Consider the following 27,884-nt stretch of genomic DNA (forward strand, 5'->3'; position numbering starts at 1 on the left):
AACAGGCAGCCTAGCTGAGAAGCACTGCCCTGCCTGCCTGCCTGCTCTGCTTTCAGGGGCCGGTCTTGCTCTCAGGCCAGCGTGGTAATCAGGCCTGGCTTTGCTGCTGAGGAAGACGAAGCCCAAGGCCAGTGGAACTGGCCCTTCTGGCCCAGAACAGACGACCAGGCCATGATGGATAATCAACAAGTTTTAATGAACAAAAAGTAGTGATGCGTATAAAAAGGTATTTCTGTCTGTCACTTAAGTGTCCCCATTTTCTAGATGGGAAGTCATCTTCTCTGTGAACTTGACCAGCTGTTCGCCCATGGGCCCCATGTCTGGGTGAACGGGGGGCTCTGTCACAACAGGGCAGGAGCTGCCTGTGTGAGGGGCGGGCATGCGGCCGCCCTTCAGAGCTCTTGCCGGCTTTTTCACAGAGTAGAAATTGCCTTGTCCTCGGCCTGAGAAAGCGGCCAGTGAGACTAAAAAATAACTGCTGCAGAGTGGCTATCAGCCCAGGTTCCTTCCATGAGGGAGGCTGACCTCCGTCCAGGAGCCCATCCCTCTGCCTGTGGCTCTCCATTTGGGGCAAAATTGTTCTCAAAGGTTTGCTTTCTGGTTTCTGGCATTAAAGGACCCAGCCCCGCCAGCGGTACAGGTACAAGTCTGCATGTGTGCGGCATGACCCGGGAAGGATGGTGAGGGGAAGCTTTAGGGGAGTGTGTGGAGGCTGGGCCTTAGGCCACCTCGGGTCGGGAGAGAAGGGGAAGGAGCAGGTGAGCTCAGAGCCCTCCGCGTCCTGCCTTGATGGTGGGTGAAGTGGCATGGCTACAGGGGCCAGGCCGCAGTGCCGCTCTCGTGCCAGGGGGGCATCCGCGCCCAGGGCAGAGTAGGGTTACGGGCCACTGCCCCAGAAGCTGAGTGGGCCACAAGCAACCCCCAGCACCCGGGTACTTCCTCTGCAAAGAGCTGCCAGCTGGCGGACGAGTGCGGCAGGCGGGCCTGACAAAGGGCACAAGGCTTCCCTGGGGTAAACGTTAGCTCCAGCTCGTCAGCCCTGGGGCTGCTGAGGCAACCGGGCTGGGGCTGGCCTTCTGTGCTGGGGGGCTCAAACCTGCTGAGCAGCCCCATCCAGACAGTCAGACCCAGCTCAGAGCCGCAAGGCTGAAGCGTCGGGAGCCACTCTGGACGCTATCAGGGTTGCTGCTGATAGGAACTGAGGCCCCTGGAGAAACCTGTGCCCAAGGGCACCTGTGTGGCCCAGATGGCGCTGGCCTCGCGACATGTCACCCCCTGACAGCAGGCGGGCCCTCGTGGAGGGCTGAGCCTGGCCATCTCCTGGCCACAGGGCCAGTGGACACTGAGGAGCTGTCTCCTGCACTGGCCCCGGAAGCCTGAGGCTCGCTCCCTTCCCGTTCCATCCTGGCGCCGACCCTCTGCTGCCCCTCGACTGGACCCAGTTTCCTGCCCCCCATACCCGGGTCCTCTGCCTCAGCCCCCAGCTCGCACCCTCCTGGGCACGGCTCAGCCCCAGGACTGGAGGCAGGAAGGCTTTCCTACCTGTCCCCCTCTCGGAGCGGCCCTGACAGGGCTGCCTGGAGACGAGGGGTCAGGCCGGGGTGTGCCAAGGAAGGACCACGGGAGGGCGGGAGGTGGTGGGGCTGGAATGAGGCTGAGTGGCCCTGCAGGTGGTCAGCACCGGGTCCGGGTGTGCCTGACATGGGCCTGCAGTGCTTCCTGGATGCCCCTCTGCCAGTCCCGGGCCAGCTGCGCTGGGGTCACCGAAGCCTGGAAGGAGGGCGCTGGCTAAGAGCCCACTCTCATCCCTGGGCCGCCCACCCCGCCCTGCTCTCCGCCCCGCTGCCCGCCCGCACTCACCGCGTTGCGCACGCCCAGCCCAGCCCCGTAGAGCAGCAGCAGCTTCATGGCTCTGTAGCGCCCATGCCGGACTGCCTCGTGCAGAGCCGTGTCACCTTCCTGTTGAGAGGGATGGGGTGTCATCCTCCTCAGCCCTGCCCCACTGGGAGCAGGCGCCATTCGTGGCTGAGCTTGGGCTCCTTCGGGCCCCAGCCCCGGGGGTGAGCCGCCCCAACCTCTGGTAACCAGACGCCAACCTTGTCCTGCGCATCGATGCGGGCCCCGCAGGCGATGAGGTGCTCCAGGCAGTCACAGTGTCCCGTGCGCACGGCCACGTGCAGGGGCGTGCTCCAGATCTGAGGCAGCGGTGAGGGGCAGCGGTGTCATCACAGGCTGGCACGGCTGTGTTCCTACCCCGAGAGCCTCGGGCTCCCCCCCGACCCCGGCCTGTGCCCTCACCTTGTCTCGGGCGTTGACCTGGGCGCCCTGGTTAAGCAGCTGTTTGAGGATGTCCAGGTGGCCTCTGCGGCAGGCCCAGAACACTGGGGTCCTGTCCAGCTGCAAAGAGAAGCACCCACCTCACCCTGATGTGTGGGGAAGCCAGTGGGAGGTTTGCCGTGGGGGTGGCCCTTCCCTGGGTCTTACCAAGTCCCGAGCGTCCACGGCAGCACCTGCCTCCAGCAGCTTGTTCACAAGCTCACAGTGACCCTTCAGACAGGCCCAGTGCAAGGCCGTGCGGTGCAGCTGGGGAGAGAGCGGGAGGTCGGGTGCAGGAAGCTTGGCCACCCTTGGTCCCACCCCATGACCTTGCTCCCAGTGCCACTCTCTCCCCACTCAGGAGGCACCACGGGACTTGTGTCCCGTGAAACAAAAGCCCCTTCCTAGGCATGCACCATGCCTGCGCCACCCTCGCTACCTTGTCATGGGCATTGGGGTCACCTCCGTCTGCCAGGTACTTGTCAATCAGGGCCTCCTGGTTCTCGGCAGCTGCCTTCAGGAACTCCTCCAGGTCCACGGGTTCCAGGTGGGCCTGTGGCTGCGGCTGAGTAAATTCAGTGTTAGTCGCTCAGTCATGTCTGACTCTGTGACCTCATGGACTACAGCCACCAGGCTCCTCTGTCCATGGGATTTCTCTAGGCAAGAAGACTGGAGTGGGTTGTCATTTCCTACTCCAGGGGATCTTCCTGACCCGGGGATCGAACCCTGGTCTCCTGCATTGCAGGCAGGAGATGATACCCTCTGAGCCACCAGGAAAGCCAGGTAAGTTCAAGGACAAGGCCCACTCACTCGAGAGGCTGCACTGGGATGCATGGCCTCCCCAGTCTAACCAGAGACCTGGCTGAGGACCAGTGCACTATCGGCTGATACAAACAACAGATTAAAAAACCTGCCCCCAGAGACGACTCTGGGGGTTCAGTGGTCGAAAATCTCCCTTGCAATGCAGGGGACATGGGTTCCATCCCTGATTAGGGAACTAAGATCCCGTACACCACAGGGCAACTAAACCCACACATCAAAACTACAGAGCTTGTGCGCTTCGAAGTCCGAAAGCCACAACTAGAGAGTCCATGTGCTACAACCAAAGATTCAGAATGATGCAATTTAGACACCACACAGCCAATTATGTAAATACATACAAACTTTAAAAAAACAATCCTGCCCCCAGAAGACTGAACAGGTATATGAGGTGGGGGTCATGGATTGAGCTGTGTCTCCTCCAAGTTCAGATGTTAAGGTCCTAACCCCAGCACTCTGAGAGTGACCTTACTTGGAAATGGGGTCACTGTAGCTATAATTGTTTAAGATGAGGTCATCCTGGAGTAGGTGGGCCCTGTTCCAATATGACAAGTCCTTACTGAAAGGGGACATTTGGATACAGGCATGCACACGTGGAAGGCCTTGTGGATTGTGTGAGCTCACATCAGAGACCGGAGCAACGCATCCACACGCCAAGGAAATGACAGATTTCCACCAACCCCTAAGCTGGGGAGAGGCATGGACAGATCCAGCCCCAGGGCCTCGGGATGAAGCCCTGATGTGGGACTGCCCGCCCTCTGAGCAGACCGTGCATACACAGCTGCTGTCTAAGCCCCCAGCTTGAGGTGCTGTTTCGCCAGCAGCCCACTCAGGCTGCCAGCAGGGGCAAAGGGGTCTCTGGGTGCGGGCTGGGCAGCTCTTCCCCGGGCCTCTCCTGGGGACAGGAGGCTCTGGCTCATGAACTCCAGCCCGGGTGTGCACCCTCGCTCACCTTGACCTCAGGCTGGGGTGCCTTGGGGGGGACCCTGCGTTTCAGTCGCTTTTCTTTCCGTCTTTGAACCAACTTTTCCAAATCAGCCAGGTTCTCCAAGTTAGTTCTGGAACTGTTAAATCTTTCAAGCTGTGGCAGAAACAGGACCACATGAGCCGTCAGCTGCTGGCCGCTGGAGCCCTGGGGCATCTCTTGGTTGGCCTCACCCTCGTCTTTAGGCAGGAGTGCCCACCCAGGCTATCAGTCCCTGAGCCCCACTGCTCAGCCTGCCCGCACCCAGCCCCCTGGGCCGCCACCGCTGGCCACTCACTCTTCTCCTCTTCTCCTCATCCAGTTTCTGCCTCTCCCGGGCCTCGGCCTCCTGGGGCCCCAGCCTCCAGCTGTGAAGCCCCCCTCCAGGATCAGGAACTCCATGTCCACTTTCCAATTTCGTCCTTTCAACTCTCTCTCCACTTACCTGTAGGCACAGACGAGGACAAAGACTCGGGAAAATTAGGAGGAGCCCTAAGGCAATAGCTCCCCACTCCAGTTTTCTTGTCTGAAGAACTCCACGCACAGGGGAGCCTGGTGGGCTGCAGCCCAGGGCGTCGCAGAGTCAGACATGGCCAAGTGACAAAACCTAGCAAACACGATGGTGCTGCACAGGGTGGGGTCCTGCCAGGGGTTGACATGCAAAGGTCAACGAGCCTGTCTGGACCTGTGCAAAGTGCCGTGGCGGCCCACCCGCTCCTCGTGGCTCTCGCACCTGCAGCACTGCCTGAGACCCGGGCGGGTAGCTGGCTGCTGCCCACTCTGTGCTGTCAGCAGGAACACGGTGGCGGGCGCCTGACACCGCGTCTATTTATACTGCTGGGCCGCATCCAGGTGAGCTCAGGGCCTCTCTCGCGGGTGGTTGTCCTTACATGCCTACCAGATCACGCCACACTGCCACCTGACCCCAGGTGGGGGGGGCGGTAGGGGGACAGCGGAGATGCCTCCCGGGTAAAATGCCAAATTCCTGCATTCAGATTTTGGCTCTTTGGGAAGCTCTCTTTATAATAACTTGGGGGTAAAGCTAGCTCTTTCCTCTCGGTGCCCAAGATGAAATGAGTTAGTGGGGCTAGGGTGGAGCACATCCTACAACAAAACGTTCTTTTCTCCCTCCCCTGGCCCCCACCCCCAGGATTCAGGAGGTGGCAGCACCCAGGAAGAAGCAAGTTGAAGGGAGAGAAGAGGCTGGAATGATAGGATGGCAGAGTGTATGGTTTCCAGCCACATGGGACTCTATTCCATTCCCTTCTAAAGTGAACTCAGGCAATCAAACAGTTCCTGGGCCCTGCAACCCGCCTCCCAGCACAGGCTGAACTGGCTGGCAGTGGGGCCTGGGGGGCAAAGTGACACCTGCGGCCTCCATGCACAGCCTCCCTCAACAGCCTGAAGTGTCACTGGAATCCCTGCTTCTCTCACTGCCCACCTTCTCCCCTTCCCCAGCCAAGGCAGTCAGACCCTCCAGACCATTTCCCCAGCAACGACCAGCAACACAGCTGAGCTCAACCAGCACCTGGGCCACACTCGTGTCTCCCGGGTAACTTGCCGCTTCCCACTCTTCTGCCATCAGTCAAGGGCAGAACCCACTGGACTCAAGGAATTCCTTGCCGACCATTGCCTGGCCCCTTTCTCACTGTCTCCTCCCTCTCTCGCTCCCTAGCCCCTCAGGTGAGACCTGGGCAGACAGACCAGAACGGAACCGCATGTTTCTACTCAAACCTCCTCAGGCCACACAAAGCAGCTGCCTGACTCCCTCGTTCTGCTGAGACGGTCCCGGGGCGCCCAGACCACTGCCCAACCCCCGCCGCCCGGCCCCAAGTCCTCACCAGCTGCTGGATGCTGATGAAGTTCATGGTCCCCCCTGCTCTTCAGGCCCCTGGTGAGAGAAGCTGAGCAGCTCAACACTTTTATAGTAGAGCCAGTGGGGGGCAGGGGGAGGGCAAGGCGGAGGCCTGGGCCCCGGGCCAGATAACTCTGTGGCTCTGTAACCCTCACCAAAATACTGCCTTGGGCACTTAGCCCGCTACAGGCGGGAGAAAGAGCTGTTCTGAGCTGAGTCAGCTGCATCCTCAGACACCCCCATCTCACACCTACTCAGAGGTGTTTCAACCCATCAACACACATCCTGGACGTGGGGCCACCAGCCCAGGTTCAAGGGGAAATGGCTCCCATTCTCCCAAGTGTGGGCCTCTCAGGCAGCGCTAGTGGTAAAGAATCTGCCTGCCAATGCAGAAAGATGCTGGTTTGAACCCTGGGTCGGGAAGATCCCCTGGAGGAGGGCATGGCAACCCACTCCAGTTTTCTTGCCTGGAGAATCCCAAGGACAGAAGGGCCTGGCGGGCTACGGCCCATGGGGTTGCAAAGAGTCGGACACGACTGAAGCGACCTAGCACTCATGTATGCTCCCAAGTGTAGACACCATGGAGAAAAGGAAGTGTGAGCCTCCACGTTGCTGTGGAGGGAGGCCTTGGGCTGGCTGCGGGAGATCCGGGGAGACAACGCGACTACCCTGGCAACAGGAGGCCCAGGATCCTAAAGTGGACCTCTACGCAAGAGGCCGAAGAGGCTGACTTCTGCCTCAGGAAGCTTCCCGGCTCCTACAGGAAGAAACCAAGTGACTTTCTACCTCTCGGCCAGTCTCCAGGCTGAAACCTGGCTGCTCCCAGGGTTTCCTTCCCCAGGCAACCCCCTGCCTCCTCACCACTCCAATGGTCAAGGTCAAGGTACTAAGCTAGGCCACCATCAGGAGCCAAGCCCAGCCTGTCATCGGCACCTCACGCCTCTGGAAGAGACTTCCATGGCTCACATGCAGGCCCCCAGCCAGACGCCCTGCTGAGCCTGGGACACATCCTTCCCCAGCAAGGTGAGGTTCAGATCTGCTCTAGGTCCAAGAACAAACATTAACCATTTATCCAGTTGCAAAGTGATTTGTCTGCAGCTACCAGTCAACCTTCCTAATTCTCCCCAAGACACCAAGCATGCCTTCCACCCAGCTGTGCCTTGAATTTCTGCCTTGACCTTTGAAAGGAAACCTGATAGCTGGTGAGTAAGACTGGCCTCGAAGCCACATGAGCAGAGATGAGCAGGACGGGAGCGGGGGAGGGAGAGCTGTGGGTCCAGGGCTGCCGAGGGCCCACCCGCAGCCGGCTTCTGAGCTCCGACCTGGGAAGCCCAGGGCTTTTCAGAGAAACTCTTCTGTGCTTACGGCCTAGGGTGTTTTTCTCAAGGGTGATTTTTGGCCTGTGGTCCTGAGGAAGGGAACCACGACTCCTCTCCTCCAACATCCCGGGGCGAGGGTATTGATGCTGCATCTGAAACGCTCAGCGGAAGACTGCTGGTACTCACATGGAGGCAACTAGTATTAATTTATTGTTGGTATTACTTTATTGAAGAAAAAAATCACCTCTTGTAAATCCACACACAGCAAATCAAGGTCAGGACGCCCACCTGGGGAAAGAGTGGGTGCAGTTTCACACACCTCCTCCTGACGCTCCCCCGAGTGTGTGTGTGTGTGTGAGTGTGTGTGAGTGTGTGTGAGTGTGTGTGAGTGTGTGGCTACCTACTCTACTGTGGTCACGGCTCAGCACTCCTTCCACATCAGCACAGGCTGCATTCGTGGGCTGGACCCTCATCTCTGCTCATGTGGCTCCAAGGCGGGAGTCTTACTTGTCCCCCTGCTGGGAGCACTGGAGTTAGCTCTACTTTTTTTCTTCTTTTTTTAACATTTCACCCCATGCTCCAGTGCACATCTTTATAAATGCATCTGTAAATAAACATCTTTGGGGACTTGCGGTTAAGACTCGGTACTTCCAATGCAGGGTACGCAGGTTCCATCCCGGGTCAGGGAACTAAGTTCACACACACACACAATAACTTTGTATCCATGGATATTTCTCTAGGGAGCTACAGAGAAATTAGAAGTATTGGTCTTGCTCACTTAAATTTTAGTAGATATTGCCAAACTGCTATCCACTGTACCAATTTTCATAAACAGGTAACAACACACACAGTTAAGACAAGAGACAGCATGAAAAAGATACATATAGATATATACACAAAACAAAGGATCAATATCCAAAGTACATAAACGACTCCTATGAAAAAAGAAAACAATTTTAAAAATTAAAAATTTTAAATTTGAACAAGGTCACAGAAGACAGGCAGTCAACCTCACTAGTAATCAGCAGTGAATGCAACATAAAACAAAGCAATAGCACCTTGTCTCTCGGACAGTTAACATGAATGAAATTATGGTAGAGATGCAGGTGTGGGTCAGGTTTTGGGGAGGTGGGAGCTCAAATGCTGTCTGCACGGCTCTGGGCGCCCCCTCAGTGCTCCTCAGATCTCCACTCATCTCATCCGCACACGGACCCCACCAGTCACTCGAAAGCAGCTTTTCATGTGTCACGTATTCCAAAGCTGCTTCTCATGCTTACAGAGTTTTATATTTTCAGATTTGGGTCTTAACTCCAAATTTATTTTTGTGCAGGGGATGAGGTAAGGCTATGACTTTATTTTTTTTAAACGGATAGATGTTCCCACATGAGCTAATTTAGAATACAATCATCTGTCCAGGCGGCCACCCTGGCGCCCCGCAATCTGAGTCCCCTTGCTTTGCCGGGCCAGAACGAGGCTCTGCCGGGCTCCTTTGGCCTCAGGCGCTCACCCTGCGGCTCGGGTGCTGTCCAGGTGGGGGCTGGGAGAGCCAGTCTGAGTCCTCGGGCGCCGTCTGAGACTGGGCGGCGACTCAGCCGGCCAGCAGGTCCCGCAGGTCGCTGTTGCCAGGCAGCAGGTCGCAGGCGAGCCGGGCCTTCCGGTCCCGAACAGCCTTCAGGGCCGGGCTGTGCTGCAGCAGGAGGGAGCAGATGTCCACGTGACCCTTCTCGGCGGCCTGCGGGGAGAGGAGCCGATCAGAAGCTGGGCCCCACTGTGCCCCGCTTTCTTGCTCTACGTCTGGGGCTCTTTAGGTCCTAGCACAGGTCTTGCCGGCTGGCTGAGCGGTTTCCCTTGACTCCTGTCAATGATGCGTGTGCACGGTGGTGGGGCACCCGGTGCCGTTCGGGCAGTCAGCTGGAGCTCTCCCTCCTGTGCCCTTTGCTCAGGGGCCATGCTTCTTTGCTCAAGCCTGCACATTGAGGACAAGGACAGAGGACATCCCTGGCCATCCAGTGGTTAAGACTCTGCACTGACACTGCAGAGGGTGCAGGTTCAATCCCTGGTCCAGAAAAATTCCACATGCCACAGGGATCTGGTAAGGACCTAAGATCCTGCATGCCACCAGGTGCGGCCAAAAAGGAAAAAAGAAAAAGAACCAGTGCAGGGACTTCTTCAGTGGTCCAGGGGACACAGGCTTAATCCCTGGTCCACGAAGATCCACATGCCACAGAGCAACTGAGCCCACACACCTAGAGCCATGCTCCGCAACGAGAACCCTGTGCACAACTAGAGAGCCTCCACCCACTACAACTAGAGAAAGCCCGCACACAGCCACAAAGACCCAGCACACCAAAGAACAATAAAATTTAAAAAAAGAACAAGTATAGAGCCTTGGATTTCTGAGCATCTATACGAACACGCGTATTGTCTACAGGGGCGCCATGGGCAGACGACACGTCAGACAGGGCCCTTGTCCTGGGGACTTTCAGACGAGCAGAGAGAACCAGGTCTACTACCCAGGCTTCTCCTCTTCCCTCTGAGACAAACCATTCGGATATCAATTCTAACCCACATCCTCCAAAAAAGATCAGAGGTTAGGTGACTTACACAGATTATCTTGTTCAATGTTTCCAATAACCATCAGAAGTAAGAAATACCGCTGTTTCTCTTTTATAGACGAAGAAACTGAGGCTTATAAAAGTTGAGTAACTTGTCCAAGGTCACAGAGCTAGTGCAGCAGCTTGGGGGATTCTAAGTCAGGTCTGTCTGACCCCGAAGTTCGGGCTCTCGATAGCTGTATCACTCTACTCCCCACTTCTCCCAACAGACAAGGGCTCCTGAAGGGTATCAAATATTAGTGCCCAACACCATCTCAAATATGAATTAAATCTTTACTAGGCATAAATATCTTGATGGGAACAGACCCAGGGTTCTGATTATTATTGCTTCCATTCAGGCAGGTGAGTTATGAGCCGTTGTGAGACGAATTCCAAATAATTTTTAGCAAAAAAGACACAAGGCACCAACGTTTGCAGAAGGGAAGGAGGGAGGGAGGCAGGCAGGCTGGAAGGGCTGGATGATTCATATTCCTCACACATACTCGTTCTCTGAATTTCTCGAGAATGCTGCAAGCCGTGGGTGAAAGCAGCTGGGTCTGTCCCCGGCAGTGTCCTGCCTGTCAACACTCATCACGGGAGCCGTGGTGGTGAAACACTCAAGCAACATCGGTTCAGATCACTGGGAAATAAGCAATCTGCCTCGCCAACCGGCAAGGGTCTGCACACAAAAGGGCCCCCAGCTGCTCTCTCGGCATCTGAGCCTGGTGCTGGGGCTGCAGGAGGAAACAAGGCCAACTCCAGCTGCCCCAGTGAGAGGCAGAGATCACGAAGAGGGGCTCCAAGAGGGAAGAGAGGCAGGAGGAGCCAGGTGCAGGGTGCTCCGGGCATCCGGGTAGGGGAGCTGCCGTTCGCGAGGAAGAGGAAGGCTCTCTGAGCGTGTGATGTGGAAGCTGAGGTCCAGAAAGAGGAACAGACACAAGCCAGACAGCAAAGGGGGTGGAGAGGCCTGCGGACAGCAGGAGCCGCTGCCTGTGGTCTGCAAGGGATACAGAAGTGGGTTCAAGAGACGGGAGACGGGGGCTTCCCTGGGGCTCACTGGTTAAGAATCTGCTGCCAACACAGGTGACACGGGTTCATCTGGGAAGATCCCAGACGCCGAGGAGCAACAGCCCGTCAACCACAATGACTGGACCTGTGGTCTGGAGCTGGGAGCTGCAAGCACTGAGGCCTACATCTCTGCGGCCTGTCTTCCAGTACTAGAGAAGCCACTGCAATGAGAAGCCTGCTCACCACAATGAAGAGTAGCTCCTGCTTGCTGCAACTAGAGAAAAGCCCACACAGCCCAGCCAAAAAAAACCAAAATAAAATTACTTGAAGAAGAAAGAAAGAAACTGAAGACAACTAGCAGGACCTGAGTGTAACAGGCAAGGGGCCAGGAGGGAGCTCAGGACAAGCTGACAGGTAGGCAGGGGCCAACCCCAGGAGGCCTGTTAACCAGTGTAAGGACTTCATAGAAGCAAGCCTTCAGAGGACTAAGGCATGGTGTGGTCCGAACTGCGCTTTAAACCATCGCTCTGGGAGAAGATCAAGTGGGCTAAGAGAGGACCAGATTATACACACAGGTCTTACGGATGCATCAACTGCCTTTCAAAGATAAACAAGAAATCGGCAAAAGGGGATGCCCTAACACATGACTGACCAGAGACATATCAATACATTTTCAGACAGTGATACAATTAACATCACTGTGCCCTGTTGGAGTTTAGAACTGATCAGGGTTCATTATATAACATAATCGTCATCATCATTCACATTGTGCTCCGTTAGGTTCCTATCCCAATGCTGTATATATCATAAACATAAAATTTTCAAAAATGATGCATCGAGAAATTTTGAGTGAAGAATTTTTTGGTGAATTTTATGAAGATACTTTCTCCAATCCTCCAAGTGACACATATGCTAGTGTCTAAGAAGATGCCAGTTCTCCAGAATAAAGTTCTGATTCAGATGATATGAATATTAGACCAACAAAAAGAGAGAATGCTCCTTTGCTTCTATAGCAGAGTGGACTGAAGACAACATTTCCCCAAAATGAGAAGACTTAACAGGTGTGTCCAGTGTAACTACTGAATGTAATAACCCACAATGCGTGTGCGCAGTCATATCTGACTCTTTGTGACCCCTCCTCTGTCCATGGGCTTTCCCAGCAAGAATACTGGCGTGGGTTGTCCTTTTCTCCTCCAGGGGAAATCTTCCCGACCCAGGATCAAACCCACATCTCCTGCCTTGGCAGACGAATTCTTCATCACTGTGCCACCTGGGAAGCCCAATAACTTGCAAAGTGTTGGTGAAATAACAGAACTAATTTTGGGCCAAAAGAAAAATCGCCAGCCGCAGGTGTTAAATTTCTGTAGAAATTCCCCAGTCAATAAAGTGACCCAGAAGACTGAGCTACCGGGAAGGGGGGCAGGGAGCGAAATTTGTGTCCAGAGCAGGTATTCTGTATGTTTCAAGCTGTTCACTGTGGGTACATGTTTCTAGGCAGAAAACTTCTAATTAAATGATCACTCCGGTCAGTGTGGAAAGTGGACCAGAGGGACAGGCAAGGGGAGGTTCAAGTTTCAGAAAACTATGTGAAGCAGCACTGAGGATGCATCACTAAGAAAGAAAATGACACCTTATGTTTCGTACTAATTTACGTGCACAGGAAACTCGCTGGAAAATTATATGTTAATCCTCAAGTGATGATGGGTGAGCAGTGAGATTACAAATGATCCCGATTCTCTACTTTATGCTTTTCTGTTATCCCCATGTTTTCTACCATGAACATGTTATACCTTTTTTATTTTTGGCCTGTGAGGTCTTAGTTCTCTGACCAGGGATGGAACCTGGGCCCAAGCAGTGAGTGTGCCACGTCCTAAACACTGGACAGCCAGAGAATTCCCGTGTTCTAACTTTTATAATGATAAGAGACAAGAAGTTCTTGCAGCCTGTGAAACTTCTGAGAGGGGACGCACCTTGTGCAGACTGGTCATGCCGTCGGCATCCACCAGCCTGGGGTTGGAGCCGTGCGAGAGCAGGAGCCGGGCAATGTCCGTGTGCCCGCAGTAGCTGGCGCGATGCAGGGCGGTGGCTCCCCCGTGGGTCTGGGCATCACACTTGGCCCCACTCTCCAGTAGGAACTGGCACACGGCATAGTGCCCATTGCGGCTGGCATAGTGCTGCAGTGAACAGAGCCAGGGTCAGGAGACAGAACCCTGGGTGAGGGGTGCAGCGGCAGCTGGAGCCCCCTCTGGCAGCCGGGTGAGCAGGGCGAGCCTGCATGCTTAGCTTCTGCTTCAGCCACTGGACAGTGGGAATAATAACCATTCCATTTAAAAAACATATTTATTTATTTTGGGGTTGTCAGGCCTTGGTCGCGGCATGCGGGATCTTTCCTGGCAGCATTTGGACTCAGCAGTCCCCAGGAATGTGGGATCTTGATTCCCCAACCAGGGATAGAACCCGTGCTCCTGCATGGGAAGGTGAAATCTTAACCACTGGACTGCCAGGGAAGTTTCAATAATTACCAATCCTACCTCACAGTATCGTTATGAAAGTGAAAAGTCAAAGTGTTAATCACTCAGTTGTGTCCAACTCTTTGCGATCCTATGGACTGTAACCCAAGAGGCTCCTCTATCCATGGGATTTTCCAGGCAAGAATACTACAGTGGGTTGCCATTCCCTTCTCCAAGGGATCTTCCTGACCCAGGGATGGAACACAGGTCTCTCACGTCTCCTGCATTGGCAGGTGGATTCTTTACCATTATGAAAATGATAGTAAACAATCAGTGAAAAACACCTCTGCTAACTAAAAACCCAGGTTCATAAGATGCTTAAACAGAAACCCTGCTGGGAGAGAAGAAACAGTGCGAGAAGGGAAAAGGCAAACATTATCCCCGCCCAGCGAGCAGGAACCCAGAGCTGAGGCCCCTCCCCAACTCACTAGAGCTGTGTAGCCTGCGGAGTCAGGCTGGCTGGGGTCCGCTGCCTTTTGGATTAGATACTTCACTCGGCCCAGGTCTCCGTTCAGGGCTGCCGACCAGATTCCTGCAGAGGCACAACCCAAGCACTGAATGATGCTCACGGACTGGGGGCTCCTGGCACTTTCCCTCACCTCTCGACCTGTCTTCTTTCTCATCTACCAAATGGGAATTCGTCTGCTCAACAAATGTGAGCTGCGCACCTCCTCTGAGGGGTGCTGCGCACTGTGAGAGGTGCTGGAGACATCGCTGTGAGCCAGACAGACCAGGGGCTTGTCTACCTAGGACAGGAGACTGGCCAGACACAACCTCCCTTCTGCCCCACTTCAAACACACCAGTGCTGGATAGAGTGCTATTTAAGATGCTTGAATACACAGTCACAACCAAACACTGTCAGGCGCCAGCCCGCAGAGAAAACCACAGCCACAGGGGTGAGCAGGCATCTAGTCTGTGGGACCCTGAGTCCTCGGAGCCCCACGCGCAGCTCAGGGACTCTGGCTGGAAGGCCTGAGCAGAGTCGGGGGCAAATGCGGCAGGCCGTGTGGGTGGTGGGCAACCAGACAGAGAAAGGCTCTGTGCACACAGCCGGGGGCACCACGGATGGTCTGGGGCAAAGGAGTCACCCCGCTGGACGCACACGTAAGGATGACATCGCGCTCCTGGAGGCCATCTGCCTTATCTGATGCCTGCAGTGCCCGACACACAGCCCGGAGCAGCGCAGCCCCCTGGTCTGAAGCTCCATACCCTCCGGCTGGGTGCAGTGCCCTGGAAGCAGACTCTGCCGCCCGACCCCTCTCAGACCCCGGAGCAGGCCTGGGTGTTCCGGGGTCGCACCAGGTGGGGAGTCGGATCCCGCCGCACCACTGGGGAAAGTTACCGAAGCCATTGCCTGTTTCCCGACCTGCAGACGAACCAGCGTTTCTATTGCCAAGCTCGCGCCAGGGCCCCGGCGGGCTCTCATTACGCGGGAGCTGCGAGCCCACAGCCGGCCCGCGCTCCGACCAGGCCCGCTCCCACCCCCCACCCGCTTCCCTCTAGGGATCCCGGTTCACGGCCACCTCCTTGGCCCTGGGGGCCTGCGGACGCCGGAAGGCGCCGGGCCGGCAGAGCCGCACGCCCCCTCACCCCTCTCGAAGTCCATCTCGTCTAGCGTCTGCTGCACGCCGGGCGCCGCGCTGGGGTGGGAGCAGCAGGGCCCATCCGCGCAGGGCCGCGGCGCCGCCATGTCGCTCTCCGCGCCCGCCCACCGGCTGCCGGGCGCGGGCACCGCCACGGGCCGGCATGGGCGCGGCCTCGGCGTACCCGCCCGGTCTGACCCTTCGGCGTCCGCACGAACCCCGGGGCCGGCCAATCAAGCGTCTGAGTCTGGGCCCGGGAGCCAATCGCGACGGCAGGGCGGGACCGCGCCGGCCCGAAGCGGCCACGAGAGGGCGTCCCAGGCTAAGCGGAGGCCCGGGCGCGCCCGCTGAGACCTAAGACCGACTCTGGGGGAGGGCAGCCGGCCATGGATGTGACCCCCTCCAGTTTCTCCTCGTCCCGCCGGGATCCCCAGGGTCGGGGGTCACCAGGCGGGCCCCAAGGCCCTTCCCCACCTCTTTCCCCCACCATCTCTGGCTCAGGTTGATGGGTCCCCACGGCCGCGCGGTGACCAGTTGAAAGGCCAAGACCCCCTCCTTCCTCTCGTTCCTGCTGCCCACTTCTTGAAATGCCGTGGGAGGCAGATGGCTACAACTTGTATTGGCTCCTGAAAGCAAGTAGGCCCGGGGTAGGGGCTGGGAGGGGGGCAGGGAAAAGAAATTAGAACCGTCATCCCCCCAGTGGGCACCTAATTTACTGAATCAACTTCCTTCGGCTGTGGGTTACTGACCATGCAGGAAGCTAGCTGCTCAAATCAGCAGATGCCAGGCCTCTATTACAGCAGAACCCTGGCAGCAGGTTGTTCCAGCCACAGCAGGCCCCCCAGACTGGTCAAGGGTACAGAGGACTCTTCATTTCCACTGCCTGTGTGTGGGCGTGAATTATAGAAGCCAGGCTAGGTCCTGGTTTTCTTAAGAATATCTTGGCCCTGGACAGGCTGCTTCCTATATAGCAAAGGGGCTCGGTGCCTACTGGAGGCAGTGAAGTTCCCATGTTGCGTGGTTATCTGAAGCATTCAAGACTAACATTCCTGGAGGATAAAGGCGCAAAGGAATCATTCTTCCCCTAAACTGGTGGGGAGCCCCGTCCTCACACGAGCACAAGTTTAAGCTGCTTCTAGGAAGCTCCTCTCCACGGCCCCCACTCCCTTTTCCCCTTCCCAGAGGACTGGGAAGCCAGGCCCCTCCCTTCTACTGGTTCTGTTCCCCAAGCCCTGACTTCTCCCTTTGGCCAGAAGCCATGGTTGGCTCCCCAGAGGCTGTGGCCCTGGTCTGGTTCCCAGCCTGACCCGCCTCTGTGGGAAAACACTGGAGCCTGGCCTCTGGACCCCTCTAGAGAGGGGCACAAGCCAGAGGGGGACCCCTGAAGGGGCGGACTGAGGGTGACGGCGCAAGAGGGTGTGGTTTGTGAGGGTGGACAGGGGTGAGGGAGCCTCCCTCTGGGCACCCAGAAGGTTTCAGCCCAAGTGTCTCATCTCCACAACAGGAATGGTTTCATTTTCTCCATTTTATTTGTCAATATAAAAATACTCAAATATTTACAACAAATAAATACGTGGGGACACAATAAGTTACACTGCTGGGAGCCCTCCTCCTAGGGCTGGGAGAGGATATGCCAGATCCACAGCATGCCCACCCCTCTCGCCTTCCCTCCCCCCTCCCCCCCACACACAACCTTTCCCAGCCCTGCCAGGGAGGACAAGTATAAAATACCACTGAACCCCAGGGCCAAGTGGGGGGCCCCCTCCCAACCCTTACCCCAAACACACAGGAGGCTTCATCTCCCCACCCCCCACCCTGAAAACATTCATAGCCCTGGGAGCAGGACCAGGCCCCACCCCAGAGCCCTGATTCCCACAAAGGGGCCCAGCACCCTGCCCAGCCCACCCCCATATGTACATGGCTGCCCCCTACTGGGGACAGGTGGGGGCAGGAGAGGCAAAGTGATACGACCCCTTCCCCTTCATAGCTCCAATGACCCACCAGGAGGACCCCAGGCCAAGGGAAGACTTGACAGAAACAGGAAGACTACATCACACACACACACACACACACACACACACGAACGAACATAAGTGCGTATGTGCACACATCTACATTCACACACGTGTGTCCACAAACACACCCACGTCTGCAACTTCTGCCTTGAAAGGTTTTGGCTGTTGGGGTCCCACGCGTCCGTGATTCACAGCCTCTTACAGAGGAGGAAGGTGCCCTCTGCAAGGCCGGTGCCCTGGTAAGCCACAGCAAGTGGCAGTGCCCATGCTGACAGAGCAGGTCCTCATGGCCGGGCGGTGCCGGGCAGGGTCTGTCCCGGGCAGAGCAGGTTGCCCACGCCATGTCCCTGAGGTAGTTGGTGCCTGTGCAAAAATGTAGGAGCCGTGCCTGCCAGGCTGCCGCCGGAGGGGCCCCTCTCATACTGAGGACTCCTCGGGGTTGGAGTCCGGCAGTGGCTGGCGCTGCTGCAGTTTACGCCTCAGTTCGTCCGCGAGCTCGGGCAAAGGATGCCCGAGGCCGCCCCGGTCCTCCCCTCCCAGCTGGAGACGCACGTAGCCGTTGGCGTTGGAGTTCCGGCCACCTCCCAGGTGGAGCCGCGTCGGAGAAGGCAGGGGCTGGCCGGGGATGCCGGGGGGCGGCGAGGGGGGCCCACCGCCAGGCTGGCACCGGGCATGGCCAGGCACGATCTTGAGGGAGCCGTCTGAGTAGTAGTAGCCCACAGGGTCCCAGAGCTTCTCATCCGTCTCGGGGCCGGGCCGGAAGGGGGGGCTGGTAGGCTCCTTGGGCAGCTCCAGCGGGTACACCAGGGTTCTCTCGGCCGCCTTGGCACCTTTCTCCAGCTCCTCGCGCAGCCGCCGGCGCAGGGACAGAACCAGCAGCAGCAGCACCAGGCACACGGCGCCCAGGGCCACCACAGCCAGCCACACCAGCCCCAGGTTCTCCAGCGGGGCCCGGGCCTCCAGCGTCACCGATGGGCCCGCCACCACGGCCACGAGGTAGCCTTCGGCAGCCAGCCGGGCCCCTTGCTCCTCCGAGAAGCAGTGGTAGGTGCCCGCGTGGCGGGGTTGGGCAGCCATCACCACCAGGGCCTGCAGCCGGGCATCGTAGAGGAAGGAGCCAGGCTGCTCCGCGGGCAGGTCGCGGCCCCCGAAGGTCCAGCGGGCGTGGGCGAGGTTGGAGGAGAGACGGCAGGGCAGCACCAGATCTGTGCCCGCCACCACCGTGATGTTTTTGGGCGTGAGCCTGACTGCAGCGGCAGAGAAAACGAGAGTCAGTGGGGTGCAAGAAGCCCAGGCCGAGGAGGGGACATAGACACCCCAGTTCTGGTTCCCCAAGGCCTGTACACCCTGGAAGAAAGACTAAGACAACAGCTCACCTTTCTTACTGCCCCGGAAATTACAGATGTTCGAGGTATCCGAGACCGTCACGTGCTGGATCAGCAGGGACCTGGTGGGGAAAGAGGGATCCGTCAGCGTCCCAGCTCTAGCCACCTGCCCTCCCCGCTGGTCCCCGCACACGCAGAAGCCCCCCTCACCCGGAGTGACCGCCCACGGCCACGCAGCGGCTGCTGTTGGCGTTCCAGGCACAGTAGGGGTCCCGGGCGAGCACACAGTCAGCACAGGAGCGGTACTTCATGCAGTCGGCTGGGGGCAGCTGCACCAGCTGGGAGCGGGAGCCCGCGAAGAGCAGCTTCTGCCAGAGAAGCACAGGAGGGAGGCTGAGCCAGGGCCCGACACGGCCCGGGGCGGGGGCCTGGATGACTGCCGGGCACTGGGGCCCGAAGCAGGAAGTGGGCTGTGCGCACGTCCCAAAGCGGGAAGTCTGAGGGCTGGGAAGGCATGGAGGGCTTACTATAAGCTAGGAGCAATCCTAAGCCCCTTACAGCCGTGACCTTGTTAGAAAGGAACAGCAGACCTGTGAGGCCGAGAAGCATCCTTGTGCTTGCTCACTCACACCCATGTACATACATTCTCACACTCACACACAGCACACAAACAAACCCACTCACCCTCATACACACACACACACAGTCCCCCCCCACTCACACACACTCTCAAATACACACACACACACACACACACACACACACACACACACACACACACACACACACGGCTCCCGAATAGTATAAATAGCGCAGGAAGTTCAGTTTCCGCAGATCCCGTCAGCCTTACAATAGCACCAGCAAAGCATAAGGCGTTTTCCTCTGTTTCAATGGAGATCACCAATCCGTGTGCTTCTGCAACTACAGGCTTTCCTTCTGCCAGGATTCCCCATTCTGGGAACAACCTGAGCCTCCAGAATTGGGAAAAGCCAAGCAGGTCAAAGTGCCACAGACACGCGGGCAGAGAGGCTGGGGAAGGGAAGCTTCGAGCAGCACTTCAGGGAACTGCTGACTGCGCCGGGGGTCGGGGCTGGCAGGCAAGGAGATGTCACGAGGGCATCAGGAGCCAAAGTGGCACGAGGCCCGGCGGACGGCAGCGCAGTCCCCCCGAGGGGCCTGAAAACAGCTGCCAAGCGCCGTCAGGACTGGGCTGTATAGAAGATAGGAAGCCTGCAGAGTGCAGATTCCAGTAGCATTCTCGCTCCTCTCTCGGACATCTCCCCGCCCCTGCACTGGCCAAGCACTCGACTGGGGACCATGGGGGGACACAGTGGGTGGGGCCTGATGGTTACCTTGCTCCGGGACAGGACCAGGCTCTCCACAGGCTCCTGGTCAAAGAGCTGCAGCTCCTCGATCAGGTGAACCCAGGGCCCCAGGCTCACGGCCTTGAGCAGCCAGCCGTCTCCTGTAGGGGTAGGGGGGAACAGGTGTCAGGAAAAGGGCAGCAGGGTCCTGGGCTGGGGCTGTCTCTGGATCTCCCTGCCTGGGCACGCAGGCCTTCACCTAGCCCCAAGCTGCCACGCCCGTACCCACCTGTGCCGATGAACAGCACCGTGTAGGTGGCCCCGTCAAGCCCTGAGACCCGGTCGGCCACCAGGTGGGTGAGGTTGGCATTCTTCTTCACCAGCAGGGGGCGGCCCCATCGAGGCCTCACCTGCTCCTCCATCAGTGGGTGCTTCTTGATGAAGTTGAGGATGTTGTCGGGCAGCTCCAGGGAACTGGTGTAGCCGTGGCGTCGGTGCCAGTTGTTGATGCACTGGGGGGTGGGCAGGGTTTGGGGGGCAGCTGTCAGCCCAGAGGGGAAGGCACCAGAGCGGAGAACATGCACACGCATCCCTGCCTGGGATGACTCACCGAGCCGGGCCGCGGGGTCGGGACAGGGTCCGTGTAGCGGCCCCACTTCTGGGCCTGCTCATGGTACTCCTTGTAGGGCCCCTCGAACACCTTCTGGATCTCCTCCAGCTGGTACTCGCAGACTGCTGACAGGTCCATGTCGCCCCTGTCACAGCAAGGGAGGGACCCCAAGGGTCAGAGCTGGGGTGCCCACAGCTCAGGGCGTGTAGCAGAAAGGGAGGGCCCAAACACCATAAGGCCATGGCCACATGTGGTGTGGTGGCAGCTCAAAGTGCCCCTGGGGGCACCGCTCACAGAGGGGTGGTGGAAAGGGCAGGAGCCCAACACCCTCCTTGACCCTCAGGACCTCCCCCAGAGGCCTGCCCCTTCAACCATCCCTAGCCCACGGACCTGCTCCCCCCCACCCCCGTGGGCTCCTGGTCAGCTCACCACCGCGCCCGGAAAACCCCGAAGAAGGTGGTGTTGTGCCAGGAGGCGTCCTGCAGCGTGTGCAGCGCCTGCAGCCGGTTGAAGTAGAGCTGCCAGTCGGGCGCAGAGCACACCAGCCGTGCCTTCAGAAACGTGGTCCACTTCCTCTGCAGCGTCCGCGCGCCCCCTACGTCGCCCTGCCGAACGGCATGGGGACAGCGCGGCCGGTCAGCCTCGCCGGGCGGCCAGGCACCCAGGGCTGCCCGCCTCGGTGGTCTGTACCTTGCAGACGCGGGCCACGCGGGCCACCACCTGCTCAGCATAGCAGTCGTATTCCACCGCGCGCTCGCTGAAGAAGAAGTACACCTTGTCGTCATCCCCCGTGTAGCTGCCCACGCTCTCCGGGACGTAGGCGGAGCCCACAAAATGAGGTTCTGGGGGGGAAGGGGAGGAGGGTCAGCCCAGACATCGGGCCCTCCAGGCACCTCCCACACCCAGCTGGCTTCTCAGGGCTCACCGTTGAGCCAGAAGGCCAGGTACTCCGTCTTCATGGCATGATGGGGTCCCATGTTCCGCAGGATGACTGGCTCTGTGCCCAGGAAATTGTTGAGCGTGGCCGAGTACAGTTCACCGTCTACAACAGACACGGGGTCAGCCCATGCAGAAGCGAGGTGCAGACACTCAAGCCAGGTGGTCCCAGAGTGGGAACAAGTCCTAGGAACCCCCAACCTGCAATGAGACAGCCACTCACCCACAAGGAGGCCGGTGTGGCCCTTGGCCGGGTCATAGGGGCACTTTCCCTTGCCATCCTCAAACTCGCTCCGCTCCAGGGTGAAGGTGAGCATGTCCTAGGGGTGGGGACAAGGCCATGAGAATGCAACAGGGCCAGGCCTGGGGCTGGGGAGAGGAGCTGCACTCACAATGTAGGTGCACTTGGGCTGGAAGGCATAGGTACCGCACGTGTACAGGTGGGATGTGTTATATGGCTGTAGGAAGCGGATGAAGTTGAAACACTCCGTCTGGGGACAGAGAGGCATCTGTTAAAGTCTGAGTATCTGGAACACAGGGACCCCGGGACCCAGACCAGCACCGGGACGGAGGGGAAAGAGCATGCCCCATGCACCCCCCGGCCCCCAGCAGGTCCCAGAGAGCCAACCTGGTTATTCTTCCCTTTCTGGATACACTCAGCCTTCTTCTCAGCTGGCGCCTCCCATGAGATCTGAGGATAGGGAGGGAACGCGTCAGCATTGCTGCAGGTACGCACCAAGTATGTGTCATCAGTGCGGCTCGTGGCAGCAACATGGGGACACCAAGTGAGAAGACAGTGTCCCCACTCTCTGGGCTTATTCCAGAGAGGACCAGAGCCCCAGCTACCCCAGCGCAGCGGTCCCAGCGAGTACTGCAGACTCTCGGGCGAAGCGACATGCTCACCAGGGAGAATGGGGTGGGGGCGGCCAAGCTGAGGGGACAGCCTGTCCAAGCGAAGCCCCCAGGTCCTGCCTCTCTCCCCCATGTGCCTCCCGCTCCCCCACCTCTCACCACTCCTTGCAGCTCCAGAGCCTCCACGCTGAAGGCAAACAGGGCCTCCCGGGCCCCGACATACAGGAGCCCCGTCTGCTCGGTCAGGGTCAGGGTCAGGAAGTCCTGGATGCCTGTCTGGGAGAAGCGCCGCACCACCGTGGCTAGCTCTGCAGGGACAAGGCCGGAGTGACCAGGGCTGGGGTAAGTGGACCTTCCTGGGACTCCAGGCATGCCCTCTCCCCTAGAATTAGCCCTCTTCTATGCAGTAGTCACTGCACATTAGAGCCAGCACCCCACAAGCAGATGCCAGCCAAGCTCCTCTGACCAGCAATAAAGGGCATTTTCTGAATAGGCTTTTTGACTGACAGCTCCACCCAGGCCTCCCTGGCTTTCCCCACCCAGGGAGGTAAATCTGGGCTGGAGAGGAGGAAGGAAGGATATCTCAGCCACAGCTTCCGGCCAGAGGAAACCATCAGACTGATGGCTCTCACTCTCAGGGTCAGTCGCCACCTCCCCATCCCGCCGCCCCACCTCCCGCCACCCCCGCTTCCTCCGCTGCGGCTTCCTTCTCTGCTCTGTTGCACACTGCCCCCACCAGGGTCCAGCCTTGCCCTGGCCCCTGATCCAGCCAGGCAGGATGGACGGAAGTTGCGAGCGTTCCTTGTCTGAGAGAACCCTTCCCTCCAGTGGGTCCCAAATGCAGGCTGCGAGGGGTACAAGCAGAGCCGGCCATGGGATGTGGAGACGGAATCAGGCTGGGAGACCAGGGCAGGGAGGGCGGGGGAGAGCAGAGGCTGGGGGTCAGAGATGGTGCCACAGCCTTGGGGCTGGGGAGACCTGTTGCCGTCCGTCGAGCAGGGGGCCACGACATTCATGCAGCCACAGGATTCCTGTCAACCCCCAAATAGCTGCTGGACTGTCCCCAGGGTCCCCCTAAACCATCCTTAGTGTTTGGAGCCAACGATGGGCCCAGACACAGACCAGCAAGGGAGGGCTTCGTTAGCACTGAGAGGAGCCTGTGGGAGGTGAGCTCATCCCGGGTCCCCAGAGCGCACGACGCAAACACCTGACATCACCTCTGCATACAGGAGTGTGTGCACAGAGGGCTGTCAGGCCCACTGCGCCCTCCCACAGGAGCGTGTGCACACACACCCCGTCCGGGGCGTCGGAGGATCAGGTCAGCAGGAGGGGGAGTCTATCATATCCGGGTTGTTAAGGGGGCTCCTGGGGGCACAGAGCTTGAAGACCTGGGAGTGGGTAGTAACACCTTTTGCTTCGTGTTTATCTTGGCTCAGGTTTCCCTCTTTAGGCTCTCAGTGCTAGGGATAATTCCAGAAGTGAGATGTAGGGAGACAGGTGCAGAATGGTCACTCTTGGATAACAAGGCAGCCAGGTCCTAAGCGTAAGGAGGGCCACCCCAGATCCTGGCCTGGACGACCAGTTCTGGGTTCCTAGAGTCACTCACTCACATTTCTTAGAAAGCTGTGTCACATACATCAGGGCCTTGCGCCCAACTGCAGAATAAAGCCAGACGTTCCAGAAGGCAATTCCTTAGCACCCCTCTTCCCCCAGCAGTCCCTCCTGGCCGCCTGCTCCCCAGCCTTCAGACACTCACCCCCAGAAGATACCGTCTTCCGGGGTACCAGGTTCCACCACACCTCAGCCCCAAGGCCCAGGCCCCACAGCTCCACTACCAGCAGCCAGACGGCCCAGTGTGGGGCCATGGCACACGCCCCAGCTCTGAGCTCCAGGCCAGCTGCCCTGCTGGGGGAAAAGAAAGGGTCAGAGTCACATCCAGAGAAAACAGACCGGAAGGGGGCCCACACAAGCCGGGCCAGGAGGCACAGAGGACAGAAGATCTGACCAGGCCTCCCCGGGGCTCCCCGCACTGCCCCAGCCCTGGGAGCAGCGACCTAGTCCCCTCCCACACCTGGCCTCTTCCCCACAGCTTCCAAAGGACCAAGGGGTCTCCCTGAGGGGACGGAGAGAGCTGAGTCAGCTGGAAGAGTGGACACTCAAAGATCCTCCGGCCCTCCCCCACTTCTCCTCGACAGGAAGTTGTTTAAGAAAATAAAGAGAGGACCCTCCTCCCCTACTCGGGCCTGACAGATTCGAAGGATTTCTTAAAATAACCTATGCGATCAGGACCTGCAGCCAGCCCAAAGGGGATGAACCTGTAAGTGGGGCAGACGGTAGGAAAAGCCCCCCAGGCAGGACTCGGTGCATCAGGCCTGCGGGGGTCGCGGTCCAGCCTCTCCCCTCCCCCAGCGCAGACAATAGCCGGGCAGAGCCCAAAACCCCATTCCATATCACAGGGCTGAAGTGGGGCCGGGAGCTGGAGGGGCCCCCTGCTTCCCGAGTCCCCTTTGTTGCCCAAGAAGGCAGGCAGGAAGTGGAATGGGATGGGCGTGTAAAGAACCCGGGCTTCATTCTGTTCCACGCACAGCCTCCTAGGAGACACCAGCCCTCGGGCTGAGGGGCCGCGGGACAAATCTCTGGTCTCATCAGGGATCTTCCCGGCGGCGCTTTCAGGCGGGGGCGGGGGGAAGTGAGGGCTTGGTGGGGAGCGTCGGGGGTTCCCTCCTGGACTGCGAGGGCGACCGGAGCAGGGCCAGCGCCTGCTGCGCTCTCCCGGGGTCTGATGAGCCTTCCCAACTCAGGGATCGCGCCGGGACTCCGGCCGGGGCAGGCCGTCTGGATTAATTTCCACTGTCCCGGCCCTCCAGGGCACAGAGACACAGAAGCTGAGGATCTGTTCACCCCGAAGCAAAGGGTCCAGTCGGGACCCCGTCCCGGGTTCCCCTCGATTCTCCCCTCCCCCAGCTCCGGGGATTTGAATGCAAACAAAGCGGAGGCGCTGGGAGCGTGGCGGAGCCCGACCGACGGACGCCCCCTGTCGGCCCAGTTCCCCAGCGCGGGAAGGGTGGCGGGGGGGGGGGGGGGGGCGCGCGGGGATGCGCTCACCCCCCAACACACCCCCAGCCTTCCCTCGGTTCCTTACCCCAGGCCCAGGCCGGACCCCGCAGCGCGCTCCGAGGCTCTGCCGGCACTGCTCCTCCCAGGGCGGGGGAAACGGGCAGCCCCGGGGGTGGAGGTGTGTAGAGGGGTGCGGGGTCCCGGCGGCGCGCCCCCCACCCTTGCCCACCCCGAGCGGCGGGCCGCGGACGGCTCCCCAGCAGCTGCAGGGCTAGCGCTCCAGCCGGGGACTGGGCGGCGCGGCTCCGGAGCCTGGCTTTCCAGGACAGCCCGCCTCCCCAGCGGAGCGGGCGCGCGGCCGGGGGCCGCGGCAGGGAAATCCGATCTCATAACATCGGCCTCCGTCCAGGCCCGCCCCAAACTTTCCGTCGGGGGTGGGGGAGCCGGGGGCAGTTCGGGGGCCTGGAAAAGATCGCGGGCGTGGACCGGACAGTACGAAGGACCCCCCGCACCCTGAGCCCCGTTCCCCCTGGCCAGTCCGTGCCTCCGGACCCTGGGGCTGCGGGCGCCGCTAGCCCCGCTAGCCCCGCTTCCGAGGCCCCGCGAAGCAGTCCGCGGGGGGCGCAGGGAGGCGCTCGGGCGGACAGCTGTCCCGGCCGCCGCCCCTCCCTGCGCCCCCAGACCCTGTCCCTCACGCGTGCGGCGTCCCCTGCTCGAGTCTGGGGACAAAGCGGCGGCCCCGGAGAGCCCTTGGCTCCGGCTCCGTGCAACCCCGGCCTCACTCACCTCTTCTTCGCTGCTTGAATCTCTGGGCGCCGCCCTCGCGTTCGGCTCCGACCACGGTCCGCCTCTGCCCGCGCGCCGCCGCCTGCCCGCCCGCGCGCGCCCGCCCGCCCTGCTCCGCTGCCCCTCCTGCCACCGCCCCTCGGCCCGGCTCGGCTCGGCGCTCCTGGGCTCGGGCTCCCCGCGCCACCGCGGCGGGCGCCGGCTCTTTCTCCGCTGCTGCCGAGGCTCTCCGCCACCTCCCCCCTGACGTCAGGCGGGGTGGGGGCTGTCGTCGGAGGCCGGGGGCGGGACGCGAAGGCCCGCCCCGGAGGGGGCTGCGACCCGCACGCCTCCCTGTTCCCGGCCTGGGGGCTCGGACCCCCACCCCTCCTGGTGCCGGGCCGCCCCGGGCCCAGCAGCAGAGATCTGCGCCACCGCGCCGGGAGGTGGGGCGGGGGAGGGACATCGGGCCCTAGCAAGGGGGGTGTCGGACTCACCCGGTTTTTCCGAAGTGTCCCCCAAAGCCAACCGTGCGGGCTGGGCAGCCCGGTTCGGGAAGGGGTCTAAGAGGCTCCCCACACTATGGTTACTGAAACGAAGGCGGGCAGGTCACCTCCTGGAGAGTATCCCAGGCTTCTCTTTGGGGCGCACCAGAGTGGTCTGTCTTTTGGCCCCCGATTCTGTTTCCTTCCTTCAACTCCCACTGACCCCTGCGATCAGACCGGACGGGCCTCACCAGCCAGGAAGACGACCCCCCCCTCCCCCAAATCTCCTGAGACCTTGTGCCTCTAGTTTCTCACGCTCCAGAAGAAGGGACCCGTTCAGCGACCCCCTCGTCCTGATCCGGGTGAAACAACCCTCGACTCCAGGTGCGCTGAGCTTACCCTCAGGAAATGACTCCTTCTGATGCCGCTAGAAGGCTGAATAACAAGTGACAGGAGCCCTGGTGTTCAGATGAAAGGGACTGAGGGGAGCCACGCTGGAGAGGGACTCGAGCCTCCGCCCACAAGCCGCTCCTAGAAGTACCTGTAGCTCTGGCCTCCTGGGTGCTGCTGGACTGTCCTTGCCAGCTAGTCCTCTGAGCTGGGCAGGTGAACAGAGGAACCCCAGGGAGGCCACCCCACTGGGACCTGGAGACAGATGCCACCTCCTGGCTAGGGGCAAAGGGCAGAGGTGAAGAGACTGGCGGCCCAGTGGCTTGGATGGTAACTTTAAGCATGGTGCAGCCCTGGAGGGGAGGGACCCTTTAGGGCCTTGTCAGCAGATCTGGATTATAAATCAGTGCCGACAGGAGCTTTTGTTCTGGGTTAAAACTTGGCATCAGAAAAAGTGGAGACCAGAAGAGTAGTGGAGATAATTGGGAAAAGCAGCCCAGTTTGGATTCAGTAACAATTGGGTCTTTGCTGGTATACATAAAGGCCCCTTCTCCCGCACTGGCCAGAGCCACATTTCCCAGCTCCTTTGCACCAGAAAAAAAGAAGAAAAAAACCAAAAAACTGAGGCCTTGGAGATAATGGAGATAGGGGGTAAGTCAGTGAATCAGCAGGGGTGGGCAGGGAAGGCCCTGTTCCAGGTGACAGGGTGGGAGAAGATGTGCGACCCCCTAGTCCCAGTTCGACCCTGCTTCCTTGATTTCAGGGCAGGTAAACCCGCAGGCGGGCACCCTCACACTTGGGTCTGCGCTCCAGACTGCAACCTGCCTTCTGTCTGCCCTCACGACCGCCCTTTACAAATGCTTCTCTCATTTTATAGATCAGATGGGTGTCAGAAAGGCATAGCCTGCCCAAAGTCACACTGATAACGAGCAAAGGCAGAATGTTAAATCAGGCCTTAAGACTCCTGATCCCATCTTTCCACTAAGTTATGGGATAGCCTGACAACTTTTAGGCCAGACACTTCGTTTCCTGCTGTCTTTCCTCACCTCTAGGTGTGAGGGTTACCAGGCCAAGACCTGAGCTCCTGGCTCCAACTGCAAGACTGGCCCCAGTGGAAAGAAGGGAGATTTGGTTTCACTGGCAGGGACGTCTTCTGTAGCTGAAGGAGGGCTTCTT

The 27,884-nt window shown here is 59.2% G+C and overlaps 4 protein-coding genes and 1 long non-coding RNA gene across 10 annotated transcripts in view; 2 read left to right on the forward strand and 3 right to left on the reverse strand.

The window, feature by feature from the left end:
- The window catches only part of CNNM3 (cyclin and CBS domain divalent metal cation transport mediator 3), a 43,236-nt gene extending 35,331 nt beyond the window's left edge, over positions 1-7,905 (forward strand). The window contains exons 8-9 of the transcript XR_011490404.1: positions 4,551-4,951; positions 5,250-7,905. The gene's annotated coding sequence lies outside the window, so the exon portion shown is untranslated. The remainder of the gene's footprint in view (positions 1-4,550; positions 4,952-5,249) is intronic.
- Positions 176-6,003, reverse strand: ANKRD23 (ankyrin repeat domain 23). 2 transcript variants are annotated; one of them, XM_020906042.2, is made up of 9 exons: positions 5,941-6,003; positions 4,398-4,544; positions 4,088-4,216; positions 2,756-2,875; positions 2,485-2,583; positions 2,299-2,397; positions 2,097-2,195; positions 1,861-1,959; positions 176-1,770 (listed from the first exon to the last, which is right to left on the reverse strand). In XM_020906042.2, exons 1-9 carry the CDS (start codon positions 5,965-5,967, stop codon positions 1,675-1,677), a joined length of 915 nt encoding a protein of 304 aa, XP_020761701.2. In that variant the 5' UTR covers positions 5,968-6,003; the 3' UTR covers positions 176-1,674. The 2 variants fall into 2 exon arrangements, with proteins under 2 accessions (XP_020761701.2, XP_070330603.1); XM_070474502.1 differs by having other exon boundaries at positions 2,756-2,881.
- A 664-nt stretch (positions 7,906-8,569) lies between the features above and the next one.
- On the reverse strand, positions 8,570-15,181 carry ANKRD39 (ankyrin repeat domain 39). Of its 2 annotated transcripts, XM_070474520.1 has the most exons (5): positions 14,977-15,181; positions 14,729-14,752; positions 13,814-13,917; positions 12,846-13,049; positions 8,570-9,005 (listed from the first exon to the last, which is right to left on the reverse strand). In XM_070474520.1, exons 1-5 carry the CDS (start codon positions 15,074-15,076, stop codon positions 8,862-8,864), a joined length of 576 nt encoding a protein of 191 aa, XP_070330621.1. In that variant the 5' UTR covers positions 15,077-15,181; the 3' UTR covers positions 8,570-8,861. The 2 variants fall into 2 exon arrangements, with proteins under 2 accessions (XP_070330621.1, XP_020761703.1); XM_020906044.2 differs by lacking the exon at positions 14,729-14,752 and having other exon boundaries at positions 14,977-15,178.
- Positions 15,182-16,476: 1,295 nt separating this feature from the next.
- SEMA4C (semaphorin 4C) lies at positions 16,477-27,613 on the reverse strand. Of its 4 annotated transcripts, none has more exons than XM_070474443.1 (15): positions 26,718-27,613; positions 23,768-23,913; positions 22,171-22,319; positions 21,788-21,850; positions 21,552-21,650; positions 21,383-21,479; positions 21,149-21,265; positions 20,914-21,065; positions 20,653-20,828; positions 20,224-20,368; positions 19,903-20,125; positions 19,662-19,774; positions 18,520-18,677; positions 18,361-18,431; positions 16,477-18,231 (listed from the first exon to the last, which is right to left on the reverse strand). In XM_070474443.1, the coding sequence occupies exons 2-15, from the start codon at positions 23,874-23,876 to the stop codon at positions 17,402-17,404; spliced, it is 2,502 nt and encodes an 833-aa protein (XP_070330544.1). In that variant the 5' UTR covers positions 23,877-23,913; positions 26,718-27,613; the 3' UTR covers positions 16,477-17,401. The 4 variants fall into 4 exon arrangements, with proteins under 4 accessions (XP_070330544.1, XP_020761698.1, XP_020761699.1 ...); XM_020906039.2 differs by lacking the exon at positions 26,718-27,613 and adding an exon at positions 25,855-26,567; XM_020906040.2 differs by lacking the exon at positions 26,718-27,613 and adding an exon at positions 25,855-26,567 and having other exon boundaries at positions 23,768-23,916.
- On the forward strand, positions 22,263-24,258 carry LOC110145632 (uncharacterized). Its single transcript, XR_011490418.1, has 2 exons — positions 22,263-22,353; positions 24,101-24,258. It is a non-coding gene; the product is annotated as an uncharacterized lncRNA (long non-coding RNA).
- Positions 27,614-27,884: the final 271 nt, after the last annotated feature.

The sequence above is a fragment of the Odocoileus virginianus genome, chromosome 2, assembly GCF_023699985.2.
Source record: "Odocoileus virginianus isolate 20LAN1187 ecotype Illinois chromosome 2, Ovbor_1.2, whole genome shotgun sequence".
NCBI classification, from domain to species: Eukaryota; Metazoa; Chordata; class Mammalia; order Artiodactyla; family Cervidae; genus Odocoileus; species Odocoileus virginianus.

Excerpts from the sequence above, each read along its gene's own strand:
- ANKRD23 (XM_070474502.1), bottom strand. The coding sequence starts at position 5,967 with ATGAACTTCATCAGCATCCAGCAGCTG. Across the intron at positions 2,584-2,755 it reads ACCCCAATGCCCATGACAAG|CTGCACCGCACGGCCTTGCA; the intron begins GTAGCGAGGGTG and ends CTCTCTCCCCAG. Across the intron at positions 1,960-2,096 it reads GCATCGATGCGCAGGACAAG|GAAGGTGACACGGCTCTGCA; the intron begins GTTGGCGTCTGG and ends CCCTCTCAACAG.
- ANKRD39 (XM_070474520.1), bottom strand. The coding sequence starts at position 15,076 with ATGGCGGCGCCGCGGCCCTGCGCGGATGGGCCCTGCTGCTCCCACCCC. Across the intron at positions 13,918-14,728 it reads GGAAACAGGCAATGGCTTCG|GAATCTGGTCGGCAGCCCTG; the intron begins GTAACTTTCCCC and ends GTGCCTCTGCAG. Across the intron at positions 13,050-13,813 it reads CCGCAGGCTACACAGCTCTA|CACTATGCCAGCCGCAATGG; the intron begins GTGAGTTGGGGA and ends TGTTCACTGCAG.
- SEMA4C (XM_070474434.1), bottom strand. The coding sequence starts at position 25,458 with ATGAGATCGGATTTCCCTGCCGCGGCCCCCGGCCGCGCGCCCGCTCCG. Across the intron at positions 23,914-25,153 it reads GGGTCCGGCCTGGGCCTGGG|GGCAGCTGGCCTGGAGCTCA; the intron begins GTAAGGAACCGA and ends TTCCCCCAGCAG. Across the intron at positions 19,775-19,902 it reads GGTGCTGTTCATCGGCACAG|GAGACGGCTGGCTGCTCAAG; the intron begins GTGGGTACGGGC and ends CTACCCCTACAG.